Source organism: Channa argus, chromosome 20, assembly GCF_033026475.1.
Source record: "Channa argus isolate prfri chromosome 20, Channa argus male v1.0, whole genome shotgun sequence".
Taxonomy (NCBI): Eukaryota; Metazoa; Chordata; class Actinopteri; order Anabantiformes; family Channidae; genus Channa; species Channa argus.
This window is the reverse complement of record NC_090216.1, coordinates 2,035,001-2,051,812: the sequence shown is the minus strand read 5'-3', so window position 1 is coordinate 2,051,812 and position 16,812 is coordinate 2,035,001. Positions and strand designations below refer to the sequence as shown.

The 16,812-nt window shown below is 44.2% G+C and overlaps 2 protein-coding genes across 3 annotated transcripts in view; one reads left to right on the top strand and one right to left on the bottom strand.

Moving 5' to 3' along the window:
* The first annotated feature begins 8,387 nt into the window (after positions 1-8,387).
* On the top strand, positions 8,388-10,218 carry atoh1c (atonal bHLH transcription factor 1c). Its single transcript, XM_067488227.1, has one exon. It carries the CDS (start codon positions 8,837-8,839, stop codon positions 9,464-9,466), a length of 630 nt encoding a protein of 209 aa, XP_067344328.1. The 5' UTR covers positions 8,388-8,836; the 3' UTR covers positions 9,467-10,218.
* Positions 10,174-16,812, bottom strand: part of waplb (WAPL cohesin release factor b) — a 27,434-nt gene continuing 20,795 nt past the window's right edge. For both annotated transcript variants that reach the window (XM_067488220.1, XM_067488219.1), the window contains exons 14-20: positions 16,773-16,812; positions 16,514-16,629; positions 16,219-16,392; positions 15,163-15,379; positions 14,995-15,083; positions 14,713-14,808; positions 10,174-13,682 (exon numbers count right to left, since the gene is read on the bottom strand). The exon at positions 16,773-16,812 is cut by the window's right edge and continues 97 nt beyond it. In XM_067488220.1, coding sequence (XP_067344321.1) covers positions 13,617-13,682; positions 14,713-14,808; positions 14,995-15,083; positions 15,163-15,379; positions 16,219-16,392; positions 16,514-16,629; positions 16,773-16,812 — 798 coding nt within the window. In that variant the 3' untranslated portion in view covers positions 10,174-13,616. The remainder of the gene's footprint in view (positions 13,683-14,712; positions 14,809-14,994; positions 15,084-15,162; positions 15,380-16,218; positions 16,393-16,513; positions 16,630-16,772) is intronic.

The following is a 16,812-nucleotide window of genomic DNA, read 5'->3' as shown; positions in this document are numbered from 1 at the left end:
CTCCCAAATGTCTCGTCCATTGTGGTTTTGGTCCCCGCCTGACCTCAGCCGGCTCGTTAGGTGGACAACAGCGAAAGTGAGTCGTCTCAAGTCCTGCAACCTCTCGAATTCCTAAATCTTCGTTTACGTTCGCCGTTCTCATCTGTGGCTGCACCTCCCAACTTTAGTAGCTCTGCAAACTTGGCTGGAAAAGTAGGAAAATGGACAAGCTGGAGGACAATGTTCAACTTTGTGAAGAGAGAGACACATCGGACCAGTCCAGTCGGACGGCGTGTTATACATGCAGCTCTGAAAATAAGCTCCATGTCCTCTGATGAAGAGGGTGCTGCAGGGTGGACTGGCCTGTCCACAGTTTCATCATCATCATCATCATCATCTCTTAGTAGAAGAGAATGTGTAAGGTGTAAATGACAGAGGTGGAGCAGCAGGAATTCCTCAGCCCGTGAATGATGGAGGCTTGGGAGAACACTTTGACAGGATGTCAAAACATGTTATTTTCAGTTCACCTAAAGTTTCGTTTGGCCTGCTCCACGAGACGCCCGCTGGGTTTCCTTCATCGCCATCCTGACAGACGAGTAACCGGCCGAGGCAGAGGAACAGCTGTCAGTCAGAAGAGTGTCAGTGGAGACAAGTGAGGCTGAGGCGAAGCAGATGCTGCAGCCTGAAGCGTCCACGTCCTCAGAAAACATGAGCTCAGCTCTGCAGCAGGTGGTGATGCACCTGAAAATCTGAGACAATCCATCAAATATTTGCCATTAAATTTTATGAGTAGTGTCTTCTGTCTGTTCGTACACAGAGATGGCCTCCAAGTACACACACACACACACACACACACACACACACACACAGACAGAGGTGAGAGCTTCTCCGACCTCAAACTAAAACTGAAGGACTGAACGTCGAGCAGAATTCTCCAACAGCTGCTTAAACTCTTGTGATGTTGTGTTTATCCTGTGAAGGAACTTAACAGTCGGTCTGCAAACAGCCTGTGGGCACAAACAGGTAAAAGGGTCCCTTCCCTCATCAACCCAGACAGAAATGGATCTAGCACGAAGCTGTGCAGGGACGTCACGTGGACTAAAATGGTTTGTTGACAATAGGGAAAAAAGAAATTAACAGTTTGTCTTCATAAAAACACAATGAGCCGATTCACCCAAATAAATATTTACTGTGAAACAGACTTTGGATCTGATTTTTGATTATTTTGTTGTTCGTCGTATGATTTGTGATTAGTTTAATGTTGCGCGTGTGCAGCCGCCTGATTCAGAGGGAGGTGAAGTCGTCCACCCCGCTGGAGGGACACGTCCCCGCCTTGTCCGACTGTGATGATGATGATGAAAAGGCCAATGTGTTTCTGTGCGATGAAAGCAGATGAATAATATCTACAACAAACAACTCATGTCGCCTCCATCTTATTTTCCCTGTGGGGGTGGAAACATGCAGTCTGCTGCGTGTGAATGGACCTGAACCAAATTCGTATTTTGTGAACGCATCCCGAATATGAGCTGTCTCCATCCACCCTGCACTTCCCCCGGGGACGGCGTTAGATTAAAGCCCCACACTGGGACTTTCTACCAGCAGTGGTGCTTTGTATCGTACCGGCCACAACTTTGGCGAATGATCTCAGCACTTCTGTGATTGACTTCCTTCCTTCCGGCTTTTCACTTCATTGGTATAAAAAGCAGCTCTTTTTAATCAACTCACTGCAGGAAGAGCAGGAAAAAAAGAGGTACAGGACTCTGCCTGTGAGCCGTTTAAGGACCCTTCTACACATGCAGTCTCTCAAGGAATGACCCTCAGAAATGTTCACTTTCCTGTGTTTGCTCACTTGGCTCCTGCAGCCAACATTTAAGTCTGTGGACCTAAAAAATGGTTTTGGGAAAGCAGCAGAGGTTCTGGTGGACGCAGGTTGAAGGACACAGACTACAGCATTAGAAAGTAGAATCCTCTCCCTTCTTCTCTAAATCCTCTCAACATGTCTCTCACACTAAATCCTCAGAACCCCCCCAAACACTCCTCCATCCTGTCACTTTCTCAGAGCCACAGCTCCCCCCATTGGACATCCAGCACTAACACGTCACGAGCTGTGATTCCTGTGTCTTAACAGTGCAAACAGGACAAGACATTCTAAAAATGTCCCCCCATAGATGTTCTACCTTTATAAAATATTTCAGCTTTTCCAAGATTTGTTCCTGTTGTAATTAAATGTCTTTATTTCTCATTAATAAAATCTGTCTTCACTTTAGTAAAACAATTCTGCTCTCACTTCACTTTCAAACATGTCAGGATTTCATAACATTGTCCTCCCTCTTCAAATATCCTGATATCCTAAATTGTCTTCATTTGATGGACACGGTCCACTCAAAAAGGACTGGAACATCACGGCTAAATTGGTTTTTGACATTTCAGCTTTTATTTAAAGGTTTTAACAATCTGATAAAATGTCCTTTCTTCAGATACTTGGATTTCCAAATGTCTTCACTTTGCACAAATTGTCCTCATTTCCAAACTGGTTGAGGCTACAGTGTCCTAAACTTTCAACATTTCCACTTCGAAATAGTTCAATTTTTGGAGGCAACATTTTGATTGTTCGTCCAATTTGTTCTTTTCATTTTTCTTTGGCTGGTAGTTTCTGTTTTTCTCTGCCTTCTTATGAAGCCCCCCCCCCCACCGCTCTTCTCCCTGGCTTTTATTCATAATCCGACCTGACGTCTCTGACATCTCCTCTCCTCCCGCCTCCTGCATCCATAATTAATCGTGGGTTGGTGAGGGTCACAGGAACAGCATCAGCCAGGCAGGAGCAGGTAGATGTCAGGGGGGTCAAGTTATCACGGTGAGAAAAACATGCCCAAACGGATCATCTGTCAAAGTGGAAGACAGCTGAGAAAACCAGGGGAGACACACAGTCCACAGCGTTAGGGAGGAGGTCTGAGACAAAAGACGACTGTATGAAACTAAATGAGATGCGGCAGCTGAGGTGTGAGACACAGTGCGAGATGATGCAACGTGGTGATACAGAACATGAAGAGGTGTCACACGTTAAATACCTACTTCTGATTCGCCAACAGGTGTCCGACTGCTCTAACACACCAACGGGAGCTTTCAGCCACATCTCACTCTTTGTTTGCAGTTGCTTAGTTGTCATGGAGACTGTCTCTCTCACACACACACGCACACACAGAACCAGCCCTAAATTTCACCATCACAGCTCAAGCTTAAAGTCTGTCCTCATCTGAACCAGATTCTAACCTGAACCCTCGAACAGTCCTTTGCAGCTGTGAGGACTGAGAAGTGTCAACACAACCAGGGAAACACATGCTAACACACACTTGTACTTCTGTGTTTCTGGGGATACACACACAGACAACCAAATGTCCCGACTTCCTTGGACCTAAGAGCCATCAAAGATCAAGCGGAGACACAGTGGTCTTTCGTCTTGGCCGAGAGGTGGAACGTGACTTCACTACAACTACTTCTAATCGAGCAGCCAATCCAACTTTATTCATAAAAGCACCTTAAAAACCACACAGTTGGCCAAAGTGCAGTACACAGACATGAAGACTAATAAACACAAAAAAGAATTATAGATATAAGACAAACAAACATCTCAAACTGAGTTAAATGCCAACGAGAAGTAATGTGCTCGTTTTTTTTGCACCAGCTAAAAGTTAACTTTGGCAAGTGACATCATAACGTGCGGTGCAGTATTCTAAGCCCGTTGTGATAAAAGCAGGGATTCAAATCTCAAAGTGATGCAGAGAAAGAGAAGGTTTCACTTTGGTTAGTTGTCTCAAATGAAAAATGCTGGACTTGACCACTGAACTAATCTGTGGATCAGGTTTGACATCACTGTCCAGTCTCAAATCAAAGAGACAACCCTGGGTGAGGTTTGTTGCTGTAGGTTTCAAAAATTGATTGAACTTTGTAGACATCACCAGGCCCGAACAGCATGACCTCAGTCTTTTTATGTTAATGGCACAGAGAAGAGGACCAGGAATGGACAAAATGGTTATGATCTGCAAGAACAGTTCAGTCTGTCCAACTCACCTCCACCGTCACCAGGCTGCACCTTGACTTCGTCTGCTCCGTCTTCCTTCAACTCAAACGTCACGGAAAGAAATGAAGGGAATAAGAGGAAGTTTGCGGTGAACACACCTTTGGAAAGTAAGGACGGTTTTGCACATGAGGATGCTGTTGAAAAGTGAGGACATTTGGGAAAAGTATGAAAGTTTTACGACAGTTTGGAGACAGTGGTGCAGATCTTTGGAATTGTAGATTGTTGAAGAGGGAGGACAATTTAGGACAGTGGGGACTTGGACAGTGGAGATTTGAATACCACACACACACACACACACACACACCGTTGGCCTAATCAATGATTAGTAATTGGACCTGCAGGGAGACGAGCAGCAGGATTCTGTGATGTATAGTGAACAAATGAGTGTGTGTCTAAAGGGAGACACAATGAGGGAGGAAGGAAGCATCACTGGTGTGAAATGAGACAAATGAGTGTGTCCAGGGCTTTGTGTGTGTGTGTGTGGCCACTCTTCCATGTGTGAGTGTGTAGCCATTGATCGGTCCGCGCTTGTGTCGTTCCCGCCGTATCACAACATCAAAGGCTTTCTGTCAGCAGCTGGCGTTGGGCCGCGCGAGGACGGACCGTCATCTGCAGGGACTCGGCCGTCAGCTCTCCGATTGGCTGTTCACACTGGCGTCACCCATCTGCTTTTCTTAGACTTTAACTTCACATGTGTAACTTTTCTTTGTGTTGTGTTGTTATAACAGGATTTCTGACTCCAAGCATCCAGATGCCTTTTACCCAGAACAACCGCAGGGAGACCGATGATCTGACCAGTGGGACTGTGCAGCAGAATGCAATATGTCCTGTGTGGTGAATTATTAAATGAATTAGAAAATGTACTGGGGAGGTTACAAGGAGTTCAGACAGATACTAACCGGGGCCCTGAAGCGTGTATGAGCCTCTGACAGCTGACAAACTGCGGGGATAAACAGTGCGATTCAAGTTTTCAAGAGAGCAGAGGAATGAAAAAGATATCACTTTTTGTAATATGATTATTATTGGACACTGTGTTTATTAATCTCCTTGGATTGAATGGATTATATAAGTCAAACATTTGAAGCGTTTATCAGCTCGCTGCTCCGTGATGCAAGTCGCTGAAATGAAGCTGACAGGTTGCTTTGGTCCGATTGAAGTTTGGCTGCAGAATTTAGTTTGAAGCTACTATTTCCTCTGTTTTACGCCGGATGACCTCCCGTTTTTGTCTGGGGTCAGAACCGGCACCGGGGTCGCTCATGGTGGCCGGGGTGGGGCCGCACGTGGTGGGTGGGATTTGAACCCGCTGCCTTCCATCCTACACCTACGCTCTCCCACTGAGCCAGCAGGTACCCGTTACTAGACGCTGCATTACGAGGAGAACATGACAACTGCTGGCAAAGTTAAAGTTTCATGGAGACTTGGATGATGGTCTGAGCTGCTGGACTGCAAGGAGAGAAATCAGTCTCCCGACACTGCAAACTAGTTCCTTTCATTTTTAACCCACAAGCTCAAGACCTGCAAAAACGAACAGTGTTTTGGTTTGTTCCACCATCAGAAATCTATTTAGGTTTATTAATTTGGATGTACATACTCTTCAGATCCAAACCACAGAGCTCAATTGTCCATAAACGTTGAACGCATCACACGCTTTCATGGCTCGACATACTCCATTATATTCACCATATCAGACCAAACGTTACCATTTCACTGCTTCTGGAAACTGTTTAACACTCTGAAAACAAATGTTTTGGCTCAATTAAAAAATTAACAGTTTGCATGAAGCTTTTTGATTTATGACATCTGGTGAAATCAAGCATCAAACTACATAGAACAGAGTGAATTAGCATTGCTGCAAGAAATAAATCCGTTTTCTCTCCCATTATAATTACTGACATTAGCAGCAAATGTTTTTAAGTTGGCTACTCCTAAATATTAAGTTGATCCATTTAGTTTTTCCATAGATCAAAAAGCTCTAACACAGTTTCCCTCCCTCTAATAAAAAGCTTCTTTAGCTCAGGAACGTCCACAAAGGGCATCAATGCTCAGTTCTCATGGATAAATACCAGCACTATGTGTAGGAGGACAACAGCGTGTTATTCGGTGTTGTCCTTTATCCATCAGTCCACTAACTATCAATAATCACATTTCCCAGTGAAGTCAATTATTCTGACCTTGAAAATGTCTCGTATGCCTCTGCAGCTCCTGTGAAACACACAGCCTCTACTTGTTTTTCGTTTAAGTGGACGCACCAAACATTTTACCATTTACCAGTTGTGGGAACTTAATAAAATGGGCCCAACTTAAATGTTATTTTACACGTCTTCAGCTCGGGGCTAAACCAAAGCCAATCACACTAGCAGCACCAGATCCACCCAGACCTTCCACGTTGAGCTGGGGGATCCTCTGCATTGCAGCCTATGGCACCAAATCCTGAGAAGATCATAAATGACACTGGCTGTTCCTAAACAGCGATCTAAGGGGCTTAAACGAGATTTTTTTTTGAGCTCTTCCACAAGTCAGCTTTGCAGATTGACCAGGTCCCTGCACATGAGCACAGCGTAGGTCGCATCAGCCTCCATTTCTGGCTGTACTCAAGCTGGGTCACCTTCGATGTGCGTGTTTTAAATCAGAGTACGAGTCCTAAACAGGTTGGCTCCTCGTCAGTTGCTGTTTCGCCCTGTAAAAAGGGGAAAAAACGATGAATGACATCCTCATCCATATTTCTGACACAACTACCCAAAATAAATGTACAAATATTGTGTTTGTTTTAGACCCGAGTGCAGCATTTGATGTGGTTTCTGCAAACACGCTTTGAGGAGTGGGTAGGGGTCAGGGGCACACTTCTTGCTGTGGGTGGCTTTAGAAAAAGCAAAGAGAAAAAGATTAACATCTCCTGTAGAAACCGAAAGAACCTTCGACTGAGAGGAGAATTTATAGCAATGAAAGACAAACCCACACGCTGTCAGGTTTTTTGTGGGATCCGTTTACAGAAAGACAAATGCCTCGAGCTCAAGTGCGTGTTGATTTCTGTGCTGTGCAGAAATCAGTGGATTTCAAATGGCTGCCTGAAATCAGGTCAGTATGATGGATCTGTGTGAAATGGGCTAAAAGACGCAGAACCAAACGAAAAAAGTCTGCAGCTTCATGTCCCATGTGGTCAGAGGCCTGATCCGTTCTGCAGGCCTGTCATGGCGGCGTGAGGGTTTGATCTGCGGCCCGTGTCTGTCCACTGGCTGCAATGAGCCGTTTCATTGGGTTTAATAAAGCGGAGCGTGCCAGCAACTGTCATCTGAGCCGTGAAGCCAAACCTCCCCACGTGCTCCAGATTGGAGAGAAGAAAAAAAAAAGGGCCTACAGCAAAGCCCACAGCCTGAGACAGCGAGGGTCCTCCTGGCCATAAGGAGTCTATTATGCTCCATCTTTGCGGTGGCTCCGTGCCACGACGTGGCGCTTGTAAAGGCCCGGCCCGGCAGATCGCTGGCACACAGCGGTCAGGACGTGCTGCTAAATCCCATTAGAGTCCATCCAGAGGATGCGAGGCTGCCAGTTACTGTCAGTCATCATCAGACTTTACCCTCAGGGAGCCGCAACGCTTTTAATTAACCTGAAAAACAAGAATCACAGCGACAAGCTGATGAGTGTCACAGCAAAACTATAACCTGTAGAGGACAATGTGCTAAAACTGGGGAGATTTCCCTTTAAAAGATGCTTCATAAGTAAAAAAACAAAACAAAAATGAGGAAAGTAGAGCTGTAGCAGACTCCTAACAAGCGCCACCAAACCAACGAGATTCTGCAGATCTTATTCCTTCAGTTAATTATTAAATTAGACTTTATAAAAATTCACAGCCCTGGAATCTGCTCATGAAATAACGCTGTTGTGGTCACAGGCCTGGAGAAGAAGGAAAAAAAAAGAACATAATAAATTTAAAATAGGCCTTCAGCCTTAAACCGTGACATTTACACAATGCAGATTTTAAATTTATTTGCGATCCAAGTGAAATTAAAGAAATGCCACAGATTCCATGAAGAACAACAACGCGAACTCACCTGATTTACTTGCGGCTCACGTCCTGCACATTATCATTTTTATAGGCACATTACCATAAAAAGACCTTCGGATTAAACTCACTGTTGTGTATCACGCTCAGGTCTCAAATAACTTCGTTCCATTTGCTGTACTTTTCTCATTAAAAGGTGCAGTTTCAAAACATTTTTTTCATCATGATTTATAACCCAACCCTCACATTTCCCTCTGTTGTTTGTTGGGAATATTTTAGTTCTCATTTTATACTGAATGTCTGCCGACTGCACAGCGTCTTTTACTGGACCTTACGTGTAATATTCGCAGTGATGTGCAGCATTACGAGCTTTTGCCGCACTTTTTAAAAACGTCTAATGGCGCAGAGAAAGATGCAAATCAACTGTTAAAGGTTCCTGTTGAAATTATACTTGCATGTTTCTTTTGGTCATTTTACAACCACAACTCCACCCCCCACCCCTCCCTGGCCGCGCTGCTCTTCTGCTTGGCCGCCTCCACGTATCGGCCCACAGCAGCGCAGTGAGACGCTTCTAATCCCCTTTTGATGAACTTGGTTAATGGACCTCCTGAAGCGGACTTTGGCTCTGTTCATTAGGCAGCACACGACCCTCTCCACGCCCCCGGGGGACTCACTGCGCGCCCCCTTGCACTTAAAGTCACCCATAAAAGTGAGGAAAGTGTGTTACTTTGGGGAAGTTCTGTTTGGTCTCTGGCACAACTTTGAGACGGAGAGAAGCGATGCCGCCGCGTAAAAGTGTCTTTGCGTCTTTCATCTCTGTGGACGCAGAAGGCGGGGTCGGCCCCGCAGGACCGACGCCTCGTCACGCGGATATCGACGCTCTGCTGCAGCGGAGCCGTGCGCAGGAGCGACCAGGTCCTGTGCGCCCCAGAGTCAGCAGCGACCACCAAGACCCTCCGTGCGCCATCGTGGAGCTCCGACTGGGCCCGGGAAGCGGCGCGCTGCACTACGTCCACACGGACAAGTGCGCTCTGGAGCGTGCGCAGAGGCGGCGACGCCTCGCTGCCAACGCACGGGAGAGGAGGAGGATGCTGGGGCTCAACGTCGCCTTTGACCGGCTCCGAAGCGTCATCCCCAACCTGGAGAGCGACAAGAAGCTTTCCAAATCAGAGACTCTCCAAATGGCGCAGATTTACATCGCTACACTCAGCGAGCTGCTCCAAGAGGGAGACTGCGGAGCCCCCGAGGGCCTGCCTCCATCCTCACAGGGGACCCCACCGCTGGCAGGGGAACCATCGGGGCCGCTCAGGGACTTTCACACCGGAAAGACTAGCGAAGAGCGAGAGCGCGCAGAGAAGCAGAGGAGCTATGAGGAGGACACGTGGGAGAGAACGAGCGGGACAAAGTGACTTTACAGACTGAATGACCGTTTTAAACTGAGACGTTTCCCCTATTTGCATACACTTGTTTTTAATTATAATTTGTTCCGTTGTCCTACTGTGAAAAGGCGTTAAACTATTTGTACATAGCTCGTGTTTATGCAAGACAATTCTTTACTGATGTGCTTAAATCTTTTGTTCTGTAAAACCAGGACAACTTTCAAAAAGTTATTTTTCAAACCTCTGGGGCAGAATAATTTGTGCCAAATAACCATCACCAGCAAACCAAATGTGAACACTGTGAGAAAAGAAAAAAGAAACCGAAGGAAATACTGAAAGTAGCAATTTTTATTATTTTAAAATTATGTACAGGTAACCAAAGACATCAGTCTGCAAATTGGTACAAAGGTCAAGTTTTCCTGCAGTTGGCTTGTTAAGAAGCTTCTCTGTCCAAAACACCACCACCACTGGGAGAAAAGGCTTTAGAAAATGAAAAATAGAGTCAGATTCAGAAAAAGTAGAGTCTACCAGTCTAAACTGCAATGGAACCCGCTCCCCACCCCCACCAGCCTATCCACAATCCCACCCCAAAATTACCCATCAGCCTCTCCTCCTATGTGAGGAACTCAAATCTATGTACAGGAACTATGTACAAAAAGCTCTTCCATTCATTCTTCCAAACATCTGTGAATAAAGCTCTTGTAAACTTTTTGTTGAAAGGAGTGTGAGGGTTCAACTGTGTGTGTGTGTGTGTGTGTGTGTGTGTGTGTGTGTGTGTGTGTGTGTGTGTGTGTGTGTGTGTGTGTGCGCGCGCGTGTATTAATGATGCCAGGAGCAGCCACATTAACGGCGTGAACATGTTGAATGATATGTGCTTAAAACAGCTGATGACATCTAAAGGAACATGTCTGTGTGGAGGAAAAAAAGAAAAAAATCAATTCAATCGACAGTAAATTCTTCATATCTAAATACATTTAAATAAAGGCTGAATCATAAAAAAATACAAACTACACTACAGATTCTTTAAGGGAACAGAGACACAGTTGCTGCTTTGACACCGAAACGCTCGTCTTCGCTCACTGTTATGTTACAGTAAAACTATTTCAATATTACAATTTCTTAATCAACCTGAGTTCCATTTTCATTCTCCACCTGGAGAGCGAATCACCAGCTCTTAAACTGCCACAGTTCTTTTTTGACTTCTGGGAAACAGTCAACATCTCCTCACAAGACACTGGAGAAAATGTCAACTTTCCTTACAAAAAGGTTTGTAACTAGTGCAGCTATTGGATTTGTTCTACTGTAAGCAGTTTCCATTCACACTATAAAACCAAGTCATTTGCCTCCACACCTGGTTAAGGCCTGTTCATCTTCATCGACCTTCGCCGTTGTCCACAAACTATAAAAGACACCTAACACAGACAGGCCGCAGCGTTGGGGACAGCCCATGCAGGTGCCTCATGTATTAGATTACAAAAACAGCACTTACTCAGATTCTCATGGACATGTGACCATTTCTTCTCCACAAAACAAAGATGGCGACGGGAAATTGTGTTGTCATTACAATGAGGAAAATCCAAATCATTACATTCATCTTTATAGTTCTATAGAATTATCTGCAGACAATATCATCGGGTTCATTTTAACGCTGTGCTCAAGCGAGAAAAATGTCAATTCCTGTCACCGTCTTTGTGGAGAAGAATCTGACCTGTCCCAAGAACCAAACCCAAATTATTATTATTTTTCCAAGACCAAACTAGGTTATTTTTAAATCCAAGTTTCCTCTGCTTAGTCCAAGAGCTTCTCTCACAATGCTGTCACTTGTATGTGAGTTCGAGATTTCAGTGTGCTACAAATAAAACAAAGAACAAAATCGAGCTCATGTGGAGTTGACACTTTTTCACTTTTAGAAAATGTAAAAAAACGATGGCCGTTTGGAGCTTAAAGAACTTTGTTTTTAACAAATACTGGGGTCACTTTCTGCATAATGAACAAACATGACACCCAGTGCAGGGAAACACGGATGTGTTTTTAATCATTTCTGAGCAACAGCTGAGCTCTACAGTACTGACATTAACTGTCAGTAGAGGCTCAATTCATTGTTGGTCCACAACTTTTAGACATTAAGTTAGTTTCCCTCTGTCTACCACTGCTCAGCCTGAAAACAAACTGGGGGCGTGAAGTGATGAAGGACACAATAATGACAGAGCCAATAATAAATAACTAGACATCGCAGTTTTGGAAATGGAGGATCCAGTGTTCTGATGTTGGTAAAAATCAATTTCCTTTGTATTTCTATCCAGGTACAGCCACACTGTAGTGAGAAAACCTTATTAGTAGCATGTGTGACGCTGCAGATGTTCTCAAAATGTAAAAAGAGTATTATTTTCTTGTTGATAACGGATCTATTAAGTGTAAGAGATTATTTGCCATTGATAAAGGAACTAGTTATAAACTTTTTATAAAGGAGGAAAGTGCTAAGAGGTTTTTTTTAAAAGGGTGATGAAGTTTTACATTTCAATCTGTCTAAATAGTCTCTGTTTTAAAACATGGATTGACTGAGTTTTACCTCAATGGCAACTTGGAACAGCTGTTTAGAAATCACAAGGGGAGAAATCCATCAGAGAAGAGTAAACACATGACAAACTTCTATAGTTTACACATTTCCACCCTCTGCATTCTCCTATTTAGGGGCTGTACTGCATTCTGGGAATAACAAAGCAGGCAGGTAAAAGAACTAGAACAGAGAAAACAAATAAAAACAAAACACTTATTGTAAAGTGTTGGTCAAAAAGGATCAAAGCAGGAGTTTCCATAAAGTTTGTGAACTTTCGGACTAAAAACTAGAGAAGAAGAAAAAAAGGATGGACCTAATTTCTGAAAGCCTCGCTGCTGGAGCTTCTGTTCAGAACCAAAGATGGAGGAGCTGGTCTTCACCTCTCAGACCGGGGAGTCGCTGCTGCCTTTGTGCTGTAATTGAAGATTCTGCTCCTAGTGGCGAGCACACACACACACAGGCTGTAATTGAAAGGAGCAGGAGGTGGACAGGTTCTGGTCCGCAGCGCTCGTGTCCCGCCAAGACCAAAAGCTTTGATGCGGAGTGAGAGGCCGATCGATTCTTTGGATGGGAAAAGTTTTTAGTGAGCGCTGGGGAGGGTTTGTTCAAAGACTCCAGACACTTAACAATCTCGAGGGTCTTTCTGTTTTAGTTTCAGGAGTGTTTTCCACTAAGTTGAGTGCGGCTTGCGTGATGGGACAAGCTACTGTTTTGGGGACAAAACCAGAACAACCCACTTAAAATCAGTTTACTGCAGAGGCCCGAGGGAGGAAGAGAAGCTCTTACTTCCAAAGAGGGAAAAGGTCTAGTCACCTAAAAACAGACCTCATGCAAACATTTACAAACAGTCCCACCTTAAAATACCACCTTAACTTCACAAAAGCCTGCAATTCAGTACCTGACCTCTTGCCATTTCTGCACTCTTGGCTCAGATAAGATCAATACTTTTGATTTCTCTGCCTCAAACTGCCTCCTTCCAACTGAGTAGAGAGGTCAAAGCAGCAGAAAGAGAAGAAAAAGGCGAGCACAGCTTGAGAGAAGCCAGGTGGCCAGTTTGTTTTTACCCTCTTAACTTGTTTTGGTCATTATCAGCTCCAAAGGCAGAGCTGAGAGGTGTGAGGCTTTGATGGTAGCCGGGAGAAAATGGGGGCTTTGCTCCAATCTGTCATCAAATGATACCAAGGAGGGGTGTTTTCATGAGACAGAGAGAGAGAGACGGGGTGAGCGGGTGACAGAGGGGGGAGACGAAAGAGGGGGGAGCAGTTTTTATAAATAGATGCACGGTGAAAGACAATAAAATACTGACTTGGGTTGTATCTTTAATAAAAATAACACGAAATCTCAGCTGGTGGGAAATTGTCAGGGGGCTGATGTCTTGGTAAATTTAAGTTAAGGTGAAGTCACTGAGTTACACTGATAGAGCGGAAACCATGTAGCAAAACTGTGGAATGTTCCTTTAACTGGAGGATGATGAGACCATCTGAATGTGTGTGTGTGTGCATAAGAGAAACGCCAGCTTCCAGCAGTGAACTGAGTCTGAGGTGATGATGATGGTGATTAAGGATTGTGTGTGTGTGTGTGTGTGTGTGTGTGTGTGTGTGTGAGAGAGAGACAGGCTTCTGTCTAGCAGTGTTCCAGATAGTCAATGATCCTGGAGATTGACTTCTGTCCTGTGGTGCCGACGTCACACTGCAGAGACAAGGGGTGGGGGGGGGAGAGACCGCAGGGGTCAGTTAGATCAGTTACCAGAAACACAAATGACACATACAGACAACCAGCCTATTCTCTCAGACACACACACACTGTGTTGAATGTTTAACATTCACTGATCATATTGTTCAATACTAATAATCAACTGGTCTTTTCACAAAATAATTCATTTTCACTTTAACTCCTCTAACACGTTCAGTCATCATCACAATTGTTGAATTTAATCAACTGATAATGTCCTTTAGACAGTGACTGAATCTTAGAAACAAACTGCTAATCATTTTATTCAGCTGTCATCACCATCATCACTACTTGTCACTGATGTCAGCGGTGCACAGAGTAGCATCTGGTAACAATAGGGCTGATTTTAACAAACTATTTTCATCACTTTCAGTCTTCATTATTAGTTTTCAGTGTAGCATAACAATAAAACATGTAAGACCGATTAAAGTGTTGTGTGTTCATATGGTCAACAGTCCGAACTCCATACTTTCTGTAACCTGCTGCTGTTAACACAGGCCTGTAAGAGGTCAGTCAAAATAAGCTTCCTGTGTAAGTGGTAGGAGTCAAACTCAGTCCTGTGCAGACATTTCATTCCACATTAGTCACAATCATTGCTCCTGTAGGCTTCAAGAGATCTTTTCATAGCCAGTATGATCAGAAGCAATGATTACAGCAACTAAAACTGCTTTCAGTTTCCATGCAGTGACCCGTCTGATGCAAACACTGAATCAGATTTGCACAGGGAAATAATTCATCATTTAGAAAAGCATCATTTCAGGGTTTCTTCTAAAACCCTGATGGAAAGATAGTTCAGCGCTTCAAAGACCTTTGGAAGAAATCCTGGAGCTGGTTTACCAGTGATTAGGTTTTAAACAGCTTATGCTAATCTCCTACATGTTTTTCCCCGTTATTCCACTGACTATTTGACTTTGTGCTTGAAAGCAGTTTTTGTAACATTCATGTCATTCACAGACAAAGCTGGTGTTTTAGGAGCAATGCAACTTACAGTGAGGTTCATGAAGTTGAGGAATTTCTTCAGCATTTCTGTCATAATAGAGAAATCTCCTTTCGGCAGGTTCTCTCTCACAGTAGTTACATTCATCTGGTGGACAGAAGTGAAGACACACATAGAAACAGCATTTCAAATGTATCATGTTAAAGTAAATCATTAGTGGGTTTTTGGAGTGTTGGAGCCAAATGCCAGCGTGTGTCAGTCAGTCACATTTTCAGGTGACAAATGAAACCTTTTGTAATTCATTGTGTGTGTGTGTGTGTGTGTGAGACTCACCGGGCTTCCTTGACAAAGACAGCCCAGCAGCAGTGCTGTGTAGGAGGCCACAATACTGTCCTCCATGTGCTTCCCTGCATGCTGCAGAGCTGAGAGGAGGAAGGTGATGATGAGGAAACATTCATGGATTCTTTGGCATCTTTAAAAAGAACTGACTGTGGTTTTTACCTTTGTTGAGGTCGAGCTCTTCGTCCTCCTCGTCCTTCTTTTTCTCCTTGCCATCATCTTGTTTGTCTGACTCATTGTCGTTGGCGACCCACTGGATCTCGCCACCCGTCTCCTGCCACTCGCCACTCTGGTCCAGTGCAGGCTTGGGTGCCTCCTTAATAAGGTCATCAGTCTGTGCCTCAGCAAGGACGGCAGCACGTTCCCGCTGGAGGAAGAGCTGAGGACAACGAGCAGGAATACAGTTCACTTCACTAATGAAGACCCAAAGTAACAACCAGCATCTTTCCTGTGATCCATAAAAGCCACCTCGTATACATTTTCTCTGATACTTTAAGTCCAGCAACTTTGTTTCTTTGTTTCCTGTGTAAACAGGACCTTGCAGGGTCCTTACCAAGTAATTAAGTCCTGTGCTGAGAGAGAGCAAACCTCATGGTTGCATGAACTACTTTTCTTTTTAAATTTAGAGGAGCTTCTCTCTGCTCTGTAAATGCATTTTCCTAATAAATGTGGTTTTGAATGTCGCTGGATTGAATGTCTTCACCTTATATAAAAGACTCTTTGCCAGGGTCTTTAAACTCACTAAACATTTTGATTCTCCATCATATTTTCGCTCTGAGATAACAATTATTATCCTGCACTCGTCTGCTCCTCTTCCTTATTTCATTTTACTGTGTGCCGTCACACAGGCTGTTTGCAGATTCTGCTGCTGACCTCATTGGAACACAGTCTGGATAAGAGTATCAGCAAAATCTGATTAGACTGGATGATTTCATTTAAATGAAGCTTTAACGGTGCACAGAGGGATACTGAGCTGCAACAGCAAAAAAACTGAACACAGATGAGACAAACTGAGCGAAGGATAATGAAACTTAGACTATTAATTTATAGTCTAAAATTTAAAGGACATCAGCTTAAAATAGGTCTCATACTGCACCTCATTGAAGAAGAAAAGAAGAATTCTAGGACTGGTTTGACTGATAAGTTCATTCTCTGCTCCTCAACTGTGGGAGACTGAGGTATGATGTTTGGATAAATGTTCACATCCAGCTTATGTACCTGAACAAGTGCAGCGATGGCACTCAGGGGCCCGGTGCTGGTGATGTCCTGATGTGGAGGGTCGAGCAGAACGGTGGAGTCGCAGGGACCCTGACCTCCCTCCATCTCCATTTCCATCAGACTGTACCTGTTCCTGGCACTGTACTCCACCAGGTTAATCAACAGTCCCAGACCCTGCACGCAGAGTTATGAAACGTACAGTCTGTCACTTTGCCTCCAACCGTGTAACATTATCATTCTTTATTTTGAAGCTATACACACTAATGAAGGTTTTTACAATTTATGAGTCACTCACCAGCACTCGTATGTCGAACCTCTGCTCCTGTGGAAGATACTGAGGGACTTTGAGCACACAGTTGAGAGCTGTCACTATTAAATCCTCCTGCTCTCCTGTCTTCGTACTGCCCCACTCTACACAGGATAAACGAGTGCACATTAAAACACAGGACTGTCTATCAATATAACATCACTCACTCAAGTAAACTGTAGAATTTACCTGGCAACTATCACTGAAAGCAAAAAGTTATTGTGTGTGTGTGTGTGTGTGTGCTAACCGTTGTCATGCGTCAGGTTGAGCAGGACTCCTATGATGGC